This window comes from Amblyomma americanum, chromosome 10 (assembly GCF_052857255.1).
Source record: "Amblyomma americanum isolate KBUSLIRL-KWMA chromosome 10, ASM5285725v1, whole genome shotgun sequence".
Classification (NCBI taxonomy): Eukaryota; Metazoa; Arthropoda; class Arachnida; order Ixodida; family Ixodidae; genus Amblyomma; species Amblyomma americanum.
Genome location: NC_135506.1, coordinates 6,810,393 through 6,830,532, shown reverse-complemented (window position 1 = coordinate 6,830,532; position 20,140 = coordinate 6,810,393). Strand labels below are relative to the sequence as shown.

Below are 20,140 nucleotides of genomic sequence, written 5' to 3'. Positions count from 1 at the left end.
GCACTCTCGCGCTGTGCATTGCCCATCGTCGTCGATGTGTGTCATCAGAAGCATCCTTGTCTGCGGTTTTTTTTTTTTTACAACGCATCCTGTCGCAGCGGTCCGGCACTGAGACCACGTGCAATGAACTCGCCATTTGGTGTGCTTTATATCTCCGCTGTGCCTGGTAACATAAGCGAAACCTAAGCCAAAATGAAGAAGCGCGAAGAAGACCCCAAGGCAGGACATCGACGACATGACCTTGGAACGCCTTCTGAGGTAAGACGTCAGCAGCGGCGTGGAACTCGTGCCACGGAGTGATCGGGCAGCGCAATGTAACGTAGTGAGTGATGGGTGCCATTATGCCTCAGCGCGCCAAGTTAAGCATCCTAGTACGCAGTCTCAAGCTCGCAACGTCACCAAAGGGCACTGTGAGGTCACTTCCGTCTTTAGACGAAAAAACTTGTAGGACTGAGCTTACCGGCTTAGCGCATTAATAGCAAAAACTGTTATTGCTTAGGTTCAGCAGTTTAACCATCCCAACCCTTTCTACCTCTTTCCTCCCGAACTTTGCCCTAAACGTGGAGAAAGGTGTTGTTTTCTCTCCTGCCAACCGTGGCAGGTTGCAGCCAATAATTGAATTCACTTGAAATAAAAAGATAAAATTAAATGAATGTTAAATTAAATTCACTAATCAATTACGATTTTAAGGCATGCGCTGTAGATGCTAAGGTAAAATGCAGGGCTATATGGCTAAACCAATGCTATTGCAGCTTTTGTAGAAAATAAACATTAGGATCCGGTACCTTCTGCAAAGAGATGATCTCAAGTTCACGCACTATATGAGGTCGGATAGGTGGTGTCAGCGATTTCACAGCTTGTTGATTTGCTACTTTTCATTATTTCCTTCGCCGTTGCTTTTCTCTGCCCCTGCATTTGTTGTGCTCATCATTTATTCTGTCCCTGTCGATTTTTTTCTTTTTAATTCCAGCTACTCAACTCGCGTTTACTCATTAATCGCGCTGATCTCTTTCTTTTTCTCAATGCCAGACAACTATTTTCCGTTCCATCGCCCGCTGCTCTGTCCGCAACCCAATTTAAACAGCGCTTTTGTTAGCCTCAAAGTTTCCGCCCCTATAGGTAAGCGCTTCCTTTTTTAGGAACATGTGTAAGCCGCTGTTCAATAATTTGGAATTGACAGGAATGCAAGACCATTCGTTTTAGTGTGCTTTACTTCCTCCCTGACGGTCTGGATGTGCTGAGATTACTTGGCCCAGGTAGATACACTCGTAACTATTTCCACCGCATCATTGCCTGCCGCAAAATTTCGCTCCTTTTGCGAAAGTGTTCGAACTTACCAATGTTTTATCCGTATAAATTTTTCGGCCTGCGACTGAATTTTTCGTGTCTAGGTCCAAAGTCATGTGCTGCAATTAATTTCCTGAATTGTACAGCTGGTTGATGTTCTACCAGCTGGCAACCGGTAGGACTCCAGAACCCAGGCAGGAATCATGTCACCAAAGAGGGCACAGCTTCTCCCTGCCCAGCAAGTGAACACGGAAATCCCGGCGTGGAGGCTGTTGCTCAGTTTTGTCACCGCAGGCGTAGCACTGCCAGTACTATGCAAGACTGCAAACCGCGGTAAGGTTAGCTGGTGCGTCTACCTCTGTAAGAAAGAGGCGCAAAACCGCCGAGGTTCACGTGCGTCGATCCTTGCCTGCAGGCATTGATATAACGTAGTCTAACGCGATTTGAAGGTCATGATTTGAGGCTTAGCTTGCTCGGATTAAACTCCTCTAACAAGGTTTATCTTCGCAAGAACGCTGCAATGAAGACATCAGCTCGAATACCCGAAGGATTTCTCTATCCTGCACTGTCATGTCTGTTGCGTACTAAGGGACCGTCACGCTCGGAGAAAATTCTTGGTTCATTTCAGCCGGAACGAATGCGAATCGCGTTGGACTGTACCCTAGTCAATCCCTCTTTCTCAACGCTTCCAGGGACGCACACAGTAGAGATAAGCGGGACGCTACCTATACTAACCAAGCATACCTACACGCTTACAGGAGAAAAATTAAGACAAAAAACTTGTTTCATTAAACAAACGTGCTTGAATACGCAACCAGAAAAAAATTTCGCAGCTTGCGACTGAATCACCGCTAGGCGAGTATTCGTAATGCAAATTTGACGTTCTTGTTGGTTCTTTCTCTTCCCAGTCTTCTGAAACACGAAGCAAAAAAAGCCCGTGGTACTTTCCCCCCGAGGCACAAACTTTCCGGGTACATCTCCCCGACGTAACATGCGCTCCTCCTAGAACATCGCGACTGCCACTGTGCGTATTACGCACACTGTTCCTGCAGGAATTACGTATTCGCTTTGGTCCCCTGGCGCGCAAACATGCGCGACTTTCTCCTCACAAGAAGCTCACACTGATTTGAATCGCTGTGTTGTGTGCTCTTTCTTTCTTTCTTTCTTTCTTTCTTTCTTTCTTTCTTTCTTTCTTTCTTTCTTTATTTCTTTCTCTCTCTTTCTCTCTTTCTTTCTTTCTTTCCTTCCTTCTTTCTTTCTTTCTTTCTTTACTTCCTCCTTTTATGTCTTTCTTCCTTTCGAGCTATACTTTCTAATTCCGTGTTCTTTATTTATTCCTTCTATCTTTTTTCCCCTTTATTCCCCTTCCACTACGCCGGACGCCGCTTTTTATTTTTTTCAGAATGGAGCTTCTAATGCCACAAATTAATAACGCCTAAAAGATCATCTCGGTAGCCTCATTTCCCTAAACAATAGTGTAAAGTCAGTCTAGACGGCACATGACGGAATGCAAACATCTCTAAACGAGGCATGGAAAAACAAGGCAGACAGCACAGGCCTTGAGAAGCGTTGAGTACCTTGTCTGCGTTTATCTGGTGATCTTGGATTCCTATCAGGGTGTCCTTATATTGCCTAATCTGGCTTGGCCCCGTGTATATCTCGATAGGAGCGTTTGGTAAGCAATATATTTGACTTAGCAACTCACTTTCTGGTTCACCCGCCGGGATGACTTAGTGGTTTGGCGTTCGGCTCCTTAGCTGAAGGTCGCGGGTCCAATACCCGCCGCGGCGTCCGCTTTTTCCATCGAGTCTAAATGCAAGAACATTGCTGTGCTTTGCGATGTCAGTGCACATACCTTAACATACCATACCATGCCATATCATACTACACTATACGGTGCCATGACATACCATACCAGGCTGTACCATACTACATCATATATATATATATATATATATATATATATATATATATATATATATATATATATATATATATATATATATATATATATATATATATATATATATATATATATATATATATATATATATATATATATATATATATATATATATATATATATATGAAGATGCCAACAGTCACCGAGACCAAGCAGCATACGGGAATGTTTCTTTCCCTTTTTTTTTAATTTGTAGGCTTAATCGACGGTTTCAATGGTTTATGGGTGTTTAACGTCCCAAAGCGACTCACACTATGCGGGACGCCGTAGTGAAGGGCTGCGGAAATTTTCACCGCCTGGAGAGAGAGAGAGAGAGAGAGAGGGTTTATTGATAGGAAAGGCAGAGAGGTTGGCCTGAAAAATAAATATCTGGCCTGCTACTCTGCTCTGAAGGACGGGAAGAGGAGATAAAAGAAGGTCACGATAATGGAAGATGATGATGGGAGGAGGCAGATGAAAAACTACTTTTAAAAAACAAAGGCACACTTTCTGACGTCACAAACGCGAGACAAGGTCCGTGTCGCTCAAAAAGCATGAGAGCGCTCGCGTTGCCTTTACAGTTCTAAAACTATCTGGCCAAGCGCCGAGGATCAAATCCTCAGAGAGGAGCGATGTGTCCATAGGCTTCAGAGCAGATGCGAGTATGAGTCTTTCACGTGCATACGCTGGACACGCCACTAAAACATGTTCCATAGTCTCTAGCACGCCACATGTGGTACATTCCGGGGAGTCCGCTTGTCCTATTAAGTGCAAGTATTTGCGCGTGAATGCCACGTTTAAACGTAGTCTACGGATAACGCATGCAATAAGGCGAGGTATTCCGCGAGGAACTGAAAAGGTCATCGTCGGATCGTCGGATTTAACGTGCACTGACATCGAACAGTACACGGGCCTCTAGCATTTCGCCTCCATAGAAATTCGACCGCCGCGGCCGGGACCGAACCCGCGTCTTTCGGGTCAGCAGACGAGCGCCATAACCACTGAGCCACCGCGGCGGCGCACCAATGGGATAACAGTGTAATTGTTTTAGGACTAAAAGGAAATTGATTATAAAGCATAAAAACAATCACTTCAGGCCGGTGGGATCCGAACCCACGATTTGCGAATTGTGTAGTAGTTGGTAGAGCACTGGACCAGAAATTCAGAGGTCGTGGGTTCGGACCTCACCTGCCGCAAGTGGTTTTTTTTCTGCTTTGTAATAAATTCTGTTTCAGCGATAAAATAGACTGTTATCACCCCATTAATTAAGTCCACATGCTGCGCCATGCCGCGCTTCCCCATACCGTACCATACTATACCATACCAAAATCATGCCGTACTATACCATACGATACCATACCTCAAGACTGAAAAGGGCGCGAAAAACGGGACAAGATAGAGAGAAGCAACACACACAGCACCGAACTTACAACTGAGTGTATTTCATGCGAGAGCGCAATAAATACAGGAAGTACACATAAAAAACTAAAAGAACACGATGATATAAGATTGATACTATTGCAGGTCAATATCTAAAAACGCTATCTCTTTTCTCGATAAGCGAAGAGACGGCACGCTCAAGCACTTGTCACCTCTCGTGTGGATGACGAAAGCTTCGTAAAGTTCTCGTTTTTGTTTGTTTGCTTGCGTGCGCAACACTTTGCTTTTGATGAACTGGGGAGTGCATTTGCATGTTGTCACATGCTTGGCGAGTGTGATCCCTCTGCCTACTCTGACATCATTAGCGTGCTCTCTTAATCTGTCATTTAAGCAGCGGCCAGTCTGGCCAACATAAGTGGCACCGCATGACAGAGGGATTTCACAGATCACCTTGCTTTGGCATTCAACATATTGCGTCACGTGCTTAGTGCTGCAGGATCCTCGCTTTTTCTCTGCCCCGTTTACTTTCCTGCACAACCTGCGCAATTTGTTGGGTGCCGAAAACACTACACGCACACCGCCTCGTCCCGCAATCTTTTTCAGCCGATGGCTGACGCCATGGGCATAAGGGATGGCCTCTGTCTTGACCAAACTTCGCTCAGGCTGCTTGGAGTCGGCAGGTCTACGCAGTTCATTCAAAAGATGGTGGGCAATGCTGTTGATGATGGCCTTCGGATAACCAGCAGCACTCAGTCTTTGAGCTTGCGCCTCTACACTTTCGAAAATGCGGTGGTGGCAGGACTTGTTGAGGGCATTCCTTAAACCACTCACAGCTATTACACGCTTCACCACTTTGGAGTGCGCCGAAGAATACGGTAGAAAGCCCTTCTGCGAACGTGGACGGTACTTCCAACAAAGGTGCCTGTCTTCCCAAATGAGCCTTGTATCGAGGAACTGCAGCTGGTTCTCCTCAGGCACTTCTTTGGTGACTTCAATGCCACCCAAGATGCATGTAAACAAGGTATGAAGGTCCTCAACTTCCCTCGAGAAGCCGCCACTTGAATGCTTGAAGATTATCAAGTAGTCGTCAATGAACCGAAAAACCCGCTCGACATTTCCGTCATGAAGGGTCTCGTTCAATCTTCTGTCAGCTCGTGCAAGTAAAAGGTCACTTAGCAAGGGCGCAATACAGGATCCTATGCAGACCCCTTTTCGCTGGACGTACAGCTTTCCCTCAAACTCAACGAAGGTAGACAGCAGGTAGGACAGCAGCTCGAGAAAGTTTTCGGTAAGCACGTGACGCAATATGTTGAGTGCCAAAGCAAGGTGATCTATGAAATCCCTCGGTCATGCGGTGCCACTTACGTTGGCCAGACTGGCCGCTGCTTGAATGACAGATTAAGAGAGCACGCTAATGATGTAAGTGTAGGCAGAGGGATCACACTCGCCAAGCATGTGACAACATGCAAATGCACTCCCCAGTTCAACAAAAGCAAAGTGTTGCGCACGCACGCAAGCAAACAAAAACGAGAACTGTACGAAGCTTTTGTCATCCACACGAGAGGTGACAAGTGCTTGAGCGTGCCGTCTCTTCGCTTATCGAGAAAAGAGATAGCGTTTTTAGATATTGACCTGCAATAGTATCAATCTTATATCATCGTGTTCTTTTAGTTTTTATGTGTACTTCCTGTATTTATTGCGCTCTCGCATGAAATACACTCAGTTGTAAGTTCGGTGCTGTGTGTGTTGCTTCTCTCTATCTTGTCCCGTTTTTCGCGCCGTTTTCAGTCTTGAATCATGAACCAACTGGCCCAACAATCCTCCCTTTTGCAGATACCATACCGAACCATACCATCATGTTCTCCCTGACTGCTTCTCCCATGTGGTAAAACTGCTTACTATCAAGGCTCCAAGGACATCAAAAGGTTGCTGAGGATGCCCTTATAAATGCTTCACATTGAAAGCAAAAAGACAACTGCGCGCGCGCTGTAGCGCTGGAAAAAAATGGAAAGAACAGAAGAGAAAGAAGCAAATGCCCACATGAGGCTACGGCGCAGCACGACGAGTAGGGTGGATAATCTAGTGCACGTGTTCGGCCCCGGGCTTGGGGACCCTGTTTTACTCTCTCACGTGTTCGCCCTTTGTGTTCGCTCATGTGGCGACGCGTTGGCCACGTGTTATCGGCGGCTCTTGCGCCAGTTTCCGCGTTCAGTAACTTCACCGAAGGGTCATGCGGCGGACAGGAAGTCGCCTTTCTTACCCTGGCATTTTGAGAGAGAAGTTAAGGCGTCTCCATTATTATTGGCATAGCGAATGGTGGAAAAGGAGAGAGGGGGGGGGGGGATAAGTGAGGTTATCGTGGACAACGTGCACGTGCCGAGTTATTTGTGGCTACCGTGGCAGAGCATGAGGATACTGAGAGCAGCCTTCCCTCTATCAAAACAGAGTGTACCTACATGATGCATCTGCATACAGGTGCGCGTATAAAGTGCCTGTCATTACACTGGGTCTCCCTTTCTCTTTCTCCCTCTAAACTCTGTTCGTATGAATAATTAGACAAAGACCAGCCGGTGAGTGTGGTCGTTTCTGGCTACGACTCTCTTGGACGGCAGCACCGATGACGTCATTCAGCGCGGAGGAAGTCGTTCATGCAGATATCTCTAAACAAACATTCGAGAGTCACTCATTCAACCTCTACAGCAAGCAGTCAGCGACTTATTCTGCCGAGCCCTCTTAAGAAGTGCTGCAGCTTTAAAAGGCGCGTATTCACGTCCTCTACTTGAAAGAGCGCGGAATCTTTCAAGGACGTCTGAATGGCGTGGCGTTCCCCTGTAGAAAGGAGTGTGTGCTGTCGCACAATAAAAAAGGAAGATCCAGAGAGTAAATATTATTAGCAGGAGCGTCCGCACTCTCGGACGACGTGGATATCGCGAAAGGCGTCTTTGCACCCGCACCCAGCAATCATACGCACGCACACACACACACACAGACACACTCTCCTCCTTTCCCATACACACCCACACGCTCACTCACTCGCTTACAACGCGTATTCACAGAAACTCTGGCATATCAAAGACCGAAGTCGTCATAGTCTTTGGGCCTGCGTCTGAAGCGGGAAGCATAGCGGTCTAGGAAGCGGCGGTCCGGATTCGGCTCCAGGTAACTGGGTCGCCTCCCAGCAACCCTCTAGTTCCTCCTGCCGGGTGGGAGGAGGCTTTCGCTTTCTTCTGGGCCCCTTGGGCACCGCCGCTTGTTGGACTCCTTCTGTGTTCGTTGTCTGTCTCGCCCTGTATTGTGGATGAGGGGGAGGGAGAGAGAGAGAGTGTGGGCCGACGAACCCCAGTGCGCTGTGCGTGCGTGCTCGCAGAGGAACTGCTCTCTGCTTGAACGCTCTCTTAATGAGAGAGAGGGCTAAAGACAAGGCGAGCGTCAGTCACTGACGCTGGGGACGCCGTCCTGAGCGTGTGTCTGTATACCTGGTTCTGCTGCGCCATCTGCTGAACACTGGGATATGTGAGCGGTGATATCGCGGCTTTGGTTTGTGTTTTTCTCCGGAGTTGATACGCCATACGATAAGGACGAGCACAGCGCAGAGATCAGGTGAGTGCTGCTGTACTACCGGTTTCCATACAAACGCTGAAATATTCGGAACTTTCGATAGAGGGCCGGTGAACGCATATAAAAAGCCTATACGAGTGATATTCGAGATTTTATTTTATTAGATTTTATTAGACATTTTCAGTATTCCTTTAATGACTGGGAGGCTGCAAACTAGGGCTAAAGAATGCGCACCCCATGCAGAAGGCTGTGTCGAACTTACTCGTATTGTGAAGTTGTATTTAGAGCTGTATTTATTCAGCCGACCTTCCAACAGCCTAACGGCATAAGGTATGAATATTGTTGTTTCAAAATATCGGGCACGATATGGAGGGCGGGGAGGAGGAGACAGAAATTTTATAAATGTAATAATTTAGATGTTTTTTTCTGCTTTTGTTTGCAATGGGAAAGGAATTCCCCTTGGAAACGTTGCTGGCGAAATTAGAGCTTTGATTTGTCATTCATGTGTACGGATGAGTGATGTCCGATACAATCGCCAATGTATGGTCTGCTCAAAAAGCTCTCCTCGGCTGCGCCTGGTAGTATTCAGAACGCGACCAGAACGAATGGCGCTTGAATATATGAATATAGTTGTGCTGCGAAAAAAAAAACAAATTCGAGACTTCCATGTTTCAGAGTCAGCCCAGATCAGTGCTCTGACCCACTAGCAACCCGCCGAAAACCGACAAAAGTCGCATTTCCCCATATTTAAGCTGCACAGTCATTTATTATAGTGTCTTCTTGAATCGCAAGCGCGCACACACAGAGCCTTGGTCACAACTCTTCGGGCCGCATTGTTTGCTTTTGAGGCGTGTACATCATGATGGTCATGTATGTATGATGTACAGATCATCGTGTATGATCATCACGAAACAGGTTACGTTTGTTATTTCACATTGGCTTTGTGTTCCGTGTCGTACACTTGGACACAAACTTCGCACATTCAGTAAGCAGCCTATTTTTACATTGATGCAGGAACATAACCCGTGAGCAGCATCATGCGCTTCCAGCGTCTATCTGCACAAAGTATAGTTCGCTAGCAGCAATCGTGGGCGTCTATTCCAGCATAAAATTGAATCAATTTCATTGACATGCGCCGATGTTAACGAATTGCACGCGGTAACTGCGATAACTAGTCGAAACAGCGCACGAGGACTCCAGCACGTGGACAAGCGCTGTGTCTCGCCTGTTCTTTTCTCGTCCTGTTCACTAAATGCGAGCTTGTCTCTTGCGGTGAATCCTGCGTAGTGGTGTAATGTACACCCATAGCCAAAAATGTATTTAACGCAATATTACCAACAAAAAAAACTTGGTTTCATCGTTGTCCTTGCAAGCAGCCTGCAATAGGCATATGGAGATGAATTCTTAGTGAGTTGCACAGTGCGCCAACCAGCTGCGGGAAATTCACATTACACCCAAATTTGTTCGCCAAAGGCGCACTCCGTAAACTTACTGTTGCGGATATATACATGCTTCGGGGGATACATACTCAAGAACATTCGAGTCGATAAAGCTCCCTTACGGCGTTTTATATAGGTACACTGGGGTTGGCTCAGGCGTGAATGGTGTAGTAAGTGACAATCGGAAACACCCGCGCACACCTTCTGGCCAAAAAGGGAGTGTTATCCAGCTCGCGTGAGCAACAACGGACAGCTATAAAGTCACTGCAAAAGTGACTGTGGCCACGTATGCCAGAAACTCAGCATTCTCTACGGTTAGTCATCCGCTGTCTTCTGATCAAATATGAAATACTGGAAGTGTGTCGAGGTGCAATGCCACAGTCCATGTGCAAAACAAAACAAATAAAGTACAACACTATCTGCCGGGCTAGTTCATAGCGATCCATATGTGTCAGCAGTGCGAACACAACCAGGAAGAAGATGCAGATAGGACAGAGCGCTCTGTCCAATCTGCATCTTCTTCCTGATTGTGTTCGGGCTGCTGATACATATAAATAAAGGACACGCGAAACACACAGCGCTAACAGCAAGATAATGATGCCACTGACCTACAGCCAGGCGACAAGAAGGAAGGAGCGACAAAGAGAGCGGATAAGAAGCGAGATAACAATCTGCACAGCATACTATAATGCGGACACCACACGTGCGGCGGAATGCGCTGTATCGCCGCGGTTGGCCGAACAGGCTCGCGGAATCGAAGCACCACAGCAGCGAAGGCTTTCGTGGTTTCCTTTCGTGCGCCGACCGTGAATTGCGTCATCGTAGTACGGAATCCAGTTCACGGAAGTAAGCTGGTCGTCTCGCGAGCGTACAACTAGATTGCGAGCGGGTAATCTAATCGACTGAGGCCAGGAAGACGGAGTAATATTTCGCGTCGCATTGAATGGCAGAACCCCAGAACCGTATACGTAAGGCGGTGTCGAAAACTGCAAGAACAAGATTTGCAAAAAGTGTTGGGTTCAGGCCTGTTCGCTTGCTTCGGGTTCGTTGACAGTATAGTTGTGCTCACTTTTCGTAATGTTTCTGTCATTTTCTTCACCAACCGTCGCTTGTTTTTTTTTTTCGCCGACTGGCTATCGTCAACTTTCACTCACTACAGCATTTTATGACAGGCTTTTCTTTCTTTGGAATAGTTTAATGCTTTCACGCGTCTAATTCGGCGATGGTGCCAAGTAATAAGTAAAACGACATCGCCCATGATTAAAGTAATTAAGACAACGCACATGTTTGCAAATTTACAAATAAGATGCAAATTAATAAATACAAGTTCATTAAGACAAATAGCTAACTATAAGCTAGAAAAGAAGAGACCAAAGTTATCTCACGCCGGTCCCGCAGAAGTAACCAACTTCGCGCTGCGTTACACTGAATAGCTTAAACTTAGACTGCTGCTGTAAATGGGAGCCTCACCAATATAGGGTACGAGGTTCAAGTGAACACATGCCTTAGGCAACTGCGGCTGTTGAATGTGTTTATTATATTATTGAAAATTTACTTTCTTCAGTGCACCGTACTGCTCCAAATTGCAATCTCATGCTTCAAACCAGAGGCCACCTCTTTTTTCTGTGATCTCACCTTCATTCTCTGCATTCCTGCAAATAGCAACAAAATTGGCCGGCCTGGAAATTAAGGTCAAACGTAACTGCGGCCAATTGTTGTATAAGCAACAACAGACTGGCCTTTGAGCCAGTGTTCTTACATAATGAAAACATATGAGTGAGCATTAACAACCGTTTTCGATGGATATGTAACACGCGCCCAAATAGGCTGCATGCTTGAGCGTCAGATGCGCATTTAAAAGTATTTCATTCGACAGTGTTCGCGCTAATCATGGTCAAAGTCTTGATGTAATCGCGCAACTCACAAAGTACGTTTCCGACTCTTAGTTCCCATCCGCTGCCGAATCTTTTTTTAACGTTGTTTTTTATCAACCGTGAACGTAGAATTAGAGCGTTCACTTACTGACAAACAGCCGAAAATAGTCACCAGTCCATCCGTCAAAGTGAATAACGACCTTCAATCACAAAAGTCACACTTTTAATTAAGACATTATCGTCTCCGCTTACCTTTATTATTTGTTTCAGTCGACAATATCTTCATAACTGCTTCATATGCCTTTGCTGCTGTCACGAGTTGGGGCAGTCGCCTCGTCAAGCTGCTGGCAGCAGTAGCTTTTTGCGGCTGCTCCATCCTTGTACTTTGTGCAAGGCAAAATAAAATTTGAGTTGATTTGATAACTTCACACTTCATAACTTCTGAATTGCAGCTCGGAACCCTTGCCTCATAGCTACAGCGCGCCTTATCTATCTTCGAGTGCGTAAATTACCATCAGTCAATCTACAAGGATTCTATGTTGTGTGCCAGCATAATTCCACAGGTGATACTACACTATATCGCCCAGCATTAGCGCTTGGCCGCTCTCGAAACCTCCTGCAGGGGCGTCTAGCTTCGAGCGATAGCGGTTCTGCAGTCTTGTGTGAACATGCATGCATCTGCAGTCAAGGCTCTACAGAACGGGAGCCGCTAGCCACGTCGCGGGCAAGTCTGTACGTCATCATTATGAAAAAAAAAATGGGCGTCTGTGTTGAGGCTGACCCACAGAGGTCTCATAGGCCAAAGGTAATTGCTTCGCGCTGCAAATGCGCAGAAGGAAGTTTAAATGGCATACACACAGCGAAATGGACTTCGCGTGAAGGTAATAAAGAGTGCCTCGTCGCAGTGATGAAACTTGGCCTCAGAAATGAATGAAGATTTTGTGGCCCCTCCATGTCTTGAATGTGGCAGGTCATTAAGCCGGGTTTCTTTATTTAGATCTCACGAGGAAAAATCGGGCGAGTCTGTTGCTTTTCGCGCACTTTAATAACGGATGCGGCCGCAACGCGGAAGTCATAAACAGGGGTCCTGGAAGACTGGTTTGCTGGGAAGCTCAAGCCGAATTTCGGTAACCCGAAATCGAAAGGAACCAAACTAATCTTCCAGTCATGCGTAGTTCGGCTTGAGAAATGCCTGATCACGCTCCGTCTAATTCACGTGACGATGACATGACTAAGGCACCAGTTCGGGTAAACCGGAAGTTCGAATTAAGCGGAGTTAGAATTACTGATGTTCCGTTGTACTTTCATTTGATTTCGCGTTTACTATATCTTTGCGAATCGGTTTAATGCGAATACTCACTGGTACTGAAAAAAATAGTTTTGTGCGAATTGCCGTCTTGCGTTTATCTGCCTGGAGATGTGTGTGTTTGGGCGGGGACACTACTGGACATACTTTTACTCCCGGGTAACTTAGTGCCGCCGCAGCGGCTCAATGGTTATGGCCCTTGGCTGCTGACCCGAAAGACGCAGGCTCGATCCCAGCCACGGCGGTCAAATTTCGATGGAGGCGAAATTCTAGAGGCCCGTGTGCTGTGCAATTTCAGTGCACGTTAAAGAATCGCACGTGGTCAAAATTTCCGGAGCCCTTCACTATACGGCGTCCCTCAAAGCCTGAGTCGCTTTTGGGCGTTAAGCCCCCATAAAAAAAAAAAAAAACTCCCGGGTCACTGAACTTCTCTTCGTCAGCAAACAGTTAAAGAGTTCAACGCTGACACGGCACGATTAACACATTAAAAAATCATTGGTATCTGTACGGACAAGCGGCTGGTCGTAGCTTGCCAAGATATGGGCTGGAGTGGGTTGTCAAGCGGTCCGATAAGCACGCTGCATGTCGTTATCCTTATTCAACCACTGGAGTAATGTTATGAGCACCCTTCGCCAAAGCAAGCGGACGAACGACTATTCTTACGCTTGTGTAACAGCCCGGACTTTGTAGTGTGTTCTCTGTCGTCCTCAAGAAACAATGAATGAATAAATGCTGTCATTTCTACGTTGAGGTACACTCACATGGCAAGGACTGTTCATCACTTATATATTTCTTTTTCATTCATTCATTAACCCATTCGTACCATGTTTGCCATAACCAGACTGCCTGTACCGATTTTCATGCCGTCAGGTAAATTTTATTTCCACAGAGCCGGCTAGCAACAACGCGGGTTCACGTTACCCATTTCATCCTCGCAGCTGACGAGGTGCTGGCGAACGGAGACTCGCACATCTGCCGCAGACCCACTTTTCCCGTTGTCACGGCAGCATTTTTACTTTTGGCACAGAGGGTATGCATACCTGTTGCGCCCTGATACATTATTATAAGGAGGGCAGTTGCATGAATGGTGCCAGAGGCCAATGGAACGATGGCACGATAAAAGACAAAAAGGAAAAAGCTACGCTAAAGAGAGCGCACTAATGTGTATTTGAGAGCAGAGGCCAGAACATCGTTTCATACGCGCACTGCGATGACGTTCTGGGACAACCGACCGCAAACACTGTCGCCTGCACATTTCCGGTGTAGGCTCGTTTGCAATCCTATGCACGTCACCTACAAAGTCGGCTAAACAGGACGGCGAAAAAAGCTCGGTATTCTCATTGTCTCGTTCCCGGCCCTTCTCATGGGCAGCCCATAGGGAAAGTGTACTCACTGCGTAAACCAAGCTTGCGCCGGGCACACTGGCGAAGGCCACATCCCTCCTCTCTCTCCTCCGCAGCCCTTTCCCTGTCCGCCTTCCTCGGGCGCACCATGAGCGCCAACGGACACAAGCTACGAAGCTTCGTCGAGGCTAACTTCTCTGGCGGCGTGGGCACCAGCCTCTGGATGAACTCGTTCCGCAAAGATGTGAGTACGCTGACGTCACAGTCTGCGCCGGGGTTGCCACTGCGTGTCTCGCCACGGGGCGCCGATCAGCAAATAGGCGTTACACTGTTAAAGTCGTCAAATTCCTGAAGATAGTTGCCTTCAAAAGTACTTCCGTGAATTGTGTGTAAAAGCAGATCCATGCTTGTCTTCGTAACGAGAAGGCGGCTAACTTACTCTACACGAGGATATCGAATGGGTCACCAATGACGCTGCTGTTATCGAAGCGCACTGATAACATCTATTTTTCACTTCAACGCGTAAAGATAACCACTTCCTCGCAATGACTAGGTCGGATTCACCATGCAATAAAAATAACAAACCATTTTTTTCTGGCGAAGTAGAGATGCCTTCTTGCCACGTGCGACTGCAGTCACAATTAACGTCAAACTCCAGGCAGTCGCATAAGTACACGGTGACACTATATGCACAGGCTTGCACGATTTGAAGCTTATCGCTTTAGTTTCACCCAAAACACGAACAAATTATTCCTGGAGTGAGAGTAAAGGAACACTTCAGCTAGCTAAGCTCGGGTATTCCTCTAAGCCTTTTTTTCCTTTCAAAAATGAACTACGTTAGCGCAGTTTAGTAAACATCTTCATATCGCACCAGACTACGTATGATCAGCGCTCTCAAGACTTCATAGTCTATTTGCACAAAAATGACTAGGGAGACCGCTAGAAAAGGGGGCAATCAGTTTAACAAGTGAGCTAAATCAATCCACTTAACGGGCGTATGGGCCGTTAGATAAAGTAAAATAGCACAGCTGGGGACGATGTCTTTAGAAAACTATAATAATCATACATTTTCTACCAGACCTCATTGATGAGCTCTTAATTGCGTAAATTCGTGGAGTTTTCGCACACACCATTATAGCGCCACTATAGTATTGAGCGCACGACGACGATATTCAGAAGCACACCTGTTCAACAATCCTCGTCTCGCTCCTGAGCGTGACGTGACGCAGGTTGGATACGCGGCCACTCGCAGCAAACGGATGACTGAGTTTCGCTACCACACGCCGCAGAATCTTCTCACTTAAACGAAGTTAACAGTACGAATCGAGCTTCCGACGACCGTTCAGTAAGATCATTTCATCCCGCTGCTGCTGCTGCTGATAATAGGAAGAAAGAATAGGAAAGTGCACGGACGTGCCTATTGGCTCAAGCCGAGCCACGCTCGCTGCCGCGTGCTGAAAGTAGGGAGGGGTAAAGAATAGGAGAGCAAAGAGTGAAAGGAAAGACGCGCCGCGCTAGCTTATGCCCCGGGCCGAACCCGGAGGCAGGGCAATACCGGGCCGACCCGTGCCAGAGTGCATCTAGCGCTCCGCCATATTACAAAAATAAGTTTTTAATATACTGGGTCCAAGGACCAGCAGCAGCTATTAAATCAGGTATCAGATAAGATGGTGGTGGACACCACCCGGGAGTGCCGCTTTTTTTTTTATCTCAAAGGCGTTTTTATCTCGCTGTAAGAAGAAAGGAGGGAGAGAGAGAGAGAGAGTTACTGCAATTTTACATTCCTCATGAGAACCACACCACCGATGCCAAAGGTAACCCCACTAGCGCGCTCTATATGTGGTCGCTGCCGCATTTCAATAAGGCCGAATGAGAAAAAATCGCTACGTGCACTGAGACTTCAATGCCCGTCAACCTCCTGCAGATATTCAGATTCCCCCTTTGCGTTTCTTACCGCGGCGTCTTCTATGCATACAGTACAGCTAACCATATAAGGGTGCGCTACATTTTCTTTTTCCGAGTCAGAAAAAAAGGAAATGGCGCAGTATCTGTTTCGCATTTCGGCGGACACCTGAACCGCGCCGCCGATTCAGTCCGACTACCCGACATTCCTGATTCATACCGATTCCTATGGTTTCGATAGCGCTCAAAACGGAACACTGCAGCATGTTCCTACTCGATACTGGTATGCTACGGGCAGGTGGAGCTGCATACACACGTGTAGCTTTAGAAGTTATAGCGAAGACATAATCATACATTCCAATGAAAGTAAAAAGAAAATCACTTTTGACTAAAACATCGCCGTGTCATTGCCGAATTATGTGGATCAAGCAGTTTGGTTGTTTATTAGGTTGAATTTGAATGTTTGCAGATCGTGAGCGTAGCAGCTGCTGATCCTTGATCCGGATCTAAAATCGCGATCACCCTTCGATAACGCGGTTGGTGTCGAGCTCGATCGCAATTTGAATTGCTTGCGTAGCAACGCCACAGAAAAGTACATAACAGCTGCATTTTACCGGTGCTCTCTTATGGGGCACTAACGTAAGAGATAACGAGTAAGAAAAAAGAGTTCAGATTAATTTTTTTATAATGCAGAGAGCCATGGAAAGGAGAATGGTAGGTGTAACGTTAAGAGACAGGAAGAGGGCAGAGCGGGTCAGACTACTAACCAGAGTTATAATGACATTCTAGTCGAAATCAAGAGAAAGAAACTGGCTTGGGCAGGGCATGTACTGCGAAGGCAAGATATCCGATGCTCGTTATAGATAGTGGACTGGATTCCAAGAGAAGGCAAGCGTAGCAGGAGGCGGCAGAAAGTTAGGTGGGCGGATGAGATTTAAAATTTTGAGTGTGTGAGGCTGCCCAGCTGGCGTAGGACGAGCTTAATTGGAGATATACGGGAGGGGCCTTTGCCCTACGGTGGGCCTAGTAAGGCTGATGATGATGGCGATCATGAACGCCAGATCTAAATTCGATTAGACACCAGTCGGCGAGAAAGTGTCCGCATCACAGCGCCGTTGTCATTCGGTTAGTTTGGTAGCTGGTCACATCGCCCTGTTCCCACGAACGCGCGCACAGATAGTTGGAGAAGAAAACGCAGCAGGAACGGGGAAGCGGGAAAGACATTTGAGAGCAATTAAAGAAAGAAAGGAACCCGTCCTGCGCAAACTTTCAAGGCTTGCGGACCTCGCTGGCTCCGGGACCTCGCCCATTGTCTGAAACAGCGCGGGTGACGCGCAGGCCGCAATTTCATTGTGTTTCTCGCGACCCACAGACAGGCAGAGGGAACATACAATGGCAGTGACTACGCAACTCACGCTGAATCTGTGGGCGAAATTTTTCCTTTTGCGCTCCTTAACCTGCTTATTGAGCGCACTCGAGGATTACTGCAGCGAAAACAAGAACTGACACACTGCGCAGTGAATGTGAGTCCGCGCGTGTGTCCGTACTGACTAATTAATCACATCAGTATACTATGGGTCGGAACCGCCGCGGTGCCTCAATGGTTATGGTCCACGGCAGCAGACCCGAAAGACGCGGGTTCGATCCGGCCCCGGTGGTCACATTTTGATAGAGGCAAAAGGCTCATGTACTATGCGATTCAGTGCACTGTAAAGAATCCCAGGTGGTCGAAATTATCCGAGGCCCTCTACTTTAATCTTCAACAGATTTAACTTAAGATTAAAAGTTGCATTCTCCCATGGGTCCGAGGGCAGTGCAGAAACAGATAGGTCGTACAGTATGTGTCATACTCAGAGAGAACACGAGAAATGGTTAAACCGGCCTGAGGCAAAAAAAAAAAAAGCGCAGAGATCTCGAGGAGAGGAGCCCGAAACCACTCTCCTGATTCGCGGTTAAACTTACGTTTCTCCGCGTTAAAAGCCGATTTAACCATTTTTCGTGTTCCCTCCAAGTATGACATAATATAACAAAGGAGGAAACAATAAATCCCGACACACTGACTGAATTACGGTGTACGGTAATACATTTCATTCTGAAAGTTTTAATGAGATCACCGAAACTTCGTTTGGGGACCGCCGCAGTAGCATAGCGGCTATGGCGTTTGGCTGCTGAACGCAAGGCCGCCAGATCTAATCCCGGCCATGTACCATACCATACCATACCATACCATACCATACCATACCATACCATACCATAACATAACATAACATAACATAACATAACATACCATACCATACCATACAATAACATGCCACGCCATACCATACCATACCATACCATACCATACCATACCATAGCCAACTTCGCCTGAAAAAAAAAAGAGAAGAAAAACGGTAGCCGAGCGCATCGCTTTTGGGCCCTATGCATCCCTGAACACGTGGAGACAAACTTCCTCCCTCTGTCCAATGGCGGCCGACGAATAAATAGATGCGACGACTTTGAGAACCGGCAGTGATGGCCATCCTCAAGAAAGCAAGCACACTCAAAGATAGCGTGTTCTGTTAGCGCAAACAACCTGCGGGTGCCTTTTATTGCTGTTAAAATCAAGCCGCTCCAAGGTCACTTCCTGTACTCGCCATTTCAAGCGAGAAAGAAGAACACAACAGAAACTGCGAGACGAGACAGCAGCACTACGCAGCGAATAGCGCAAGGAAGTCAGTCAAAGGACGTCTGGCTCCGGCTACAAGAAATCTTTTCAAATCTCTCGCATCATAGTTCGCCAGCTTTAAAAATAGAACGACAAGAATCGCTCCCCAACCTTTGCGCAAGATTCCCTTTTAGTGGCCGTCATTCGTACTTAACTGAGCATAACGGACTGCAAATAACTTGAGCTATAATGAAGAACGTCTTACGGAAATGTTACTTCTAGCGAGCCCTGTTGGCTGAGAACATTTATCACTTGGAACAAGGGAGGAGAAGCGGATTGGTTCTCATATTTTCGTATACTAGCCGCTTAGCCGCTTTGCTTATTACTTCGATATTTAAACACGTGCAGTGCGGCTTGACAAATAGCAATAGCAACAGTTCACTGACATGTCCATATGCGCATTATTTTCCTTGTGTTTCGATCTCCGCAAGAAGGAGATGCCAGTAATGAAACAAGCGGGCTTGGATGCGGCCATGAAGTTTCTCACATTTGCCTAGAGGGAAAGCTGGCGCCACCATCTATGTGAGTTTCTTCAAGAGCACTGCATCCACGGCGGGAATACCGGGAAGACGAGGTTTCGTGTTTGGCTTGGCCCAAGATGTGGACAGTACTTCGAACTTAGCAGTTGCGTCGCGATGCTCTCCACAGTGCGTAGATTAAGTTATTTCAATGCTGCGTTTTAATCTTCAACAGATTTAACGCAAGTGAAAGTTAGGTGTTAGATTGGCATGGGAACCTTCGCAGCATTTCTTCGAAGCTTGCCTGAAGAACAGTCGCATTTTCACGGCTGAATTCACGTTTTACGCCCAACAATAGCCAAGCCAAGTAAGAAACCTCGTCTTCCCGATATTCCTGCTCCTCCCCATGGTGGATAAAGCGTATACAGGCCGCCATCTTTAAATTCCCTCCAGTTATATTAATCTCTACGATTCCCATCATCTAAAGCCCTTTAGTGAACCGTTGCCGCTTTGTGTCTGCTTGCCCTTGTGCCATAGTCTGTATTGGACACAACACTACCGTTCTGGCTACGGGTCTGAACAAATATTGAGTGACTTTTGTTTTTAGATGGTATGCATAATAACGAAAAGAATAAGACATGGAAAAAGATTGCCCGTGTGTTGTGCGCTGCGAGCGCACAATCAAAGCCCCCCCCCCGTCCTTCGTCCCCCCTCCCCGTGCTGGAAATTAATCTGGCGCCCTCCACTACGATACAGCGTACCCCACAGCCCCTATGCAGCTGCGGCGTGTTTTCATAATCCACAAGCTTCTCGGTGCGCTTTGGCGTCTATAATATAACGGTACAGCCTCAACAAAGCCCCGAGTGCGAACACAATGAGGGTGCAGGAAATTTCATGCGACGGCGCATCAATTTCAGCCTATCATGTCGCCGTCCGCATGATAT

At 46.9% G+C, this 20,140-nt stretch overlaps 1 protein-coding gene across 1 annotated transcript in view; it reads left to right on the top strand.

Moving 5' to 3' along the window:
* Positions 1-7,743: 7,743 nt before the first annotated feature.
* Positions 7,744-20,140, top strand: part of LOC144106756 (phytanoyl-CoA dioxygenase, peroxisomal-like) — a 28,251-nt gene continuing 15,854 nt past the window's right edge. Inside the window, exons 1-2 of the mRNA XM_077639602.1 lie at positions 7,744-8,209; positions 14,246-14,373. Of these exons, the coding sequence (XP_077495728.1) occupies positions 14,278-14,373 (96 nt within the window). The 5' untranslated portion in view covers positions 7,744-8,209; positions 14,246-14,277. The remainder of the gene's footprint in view (positions 8,210-14,245; positions 14,374-20,140) is intronic.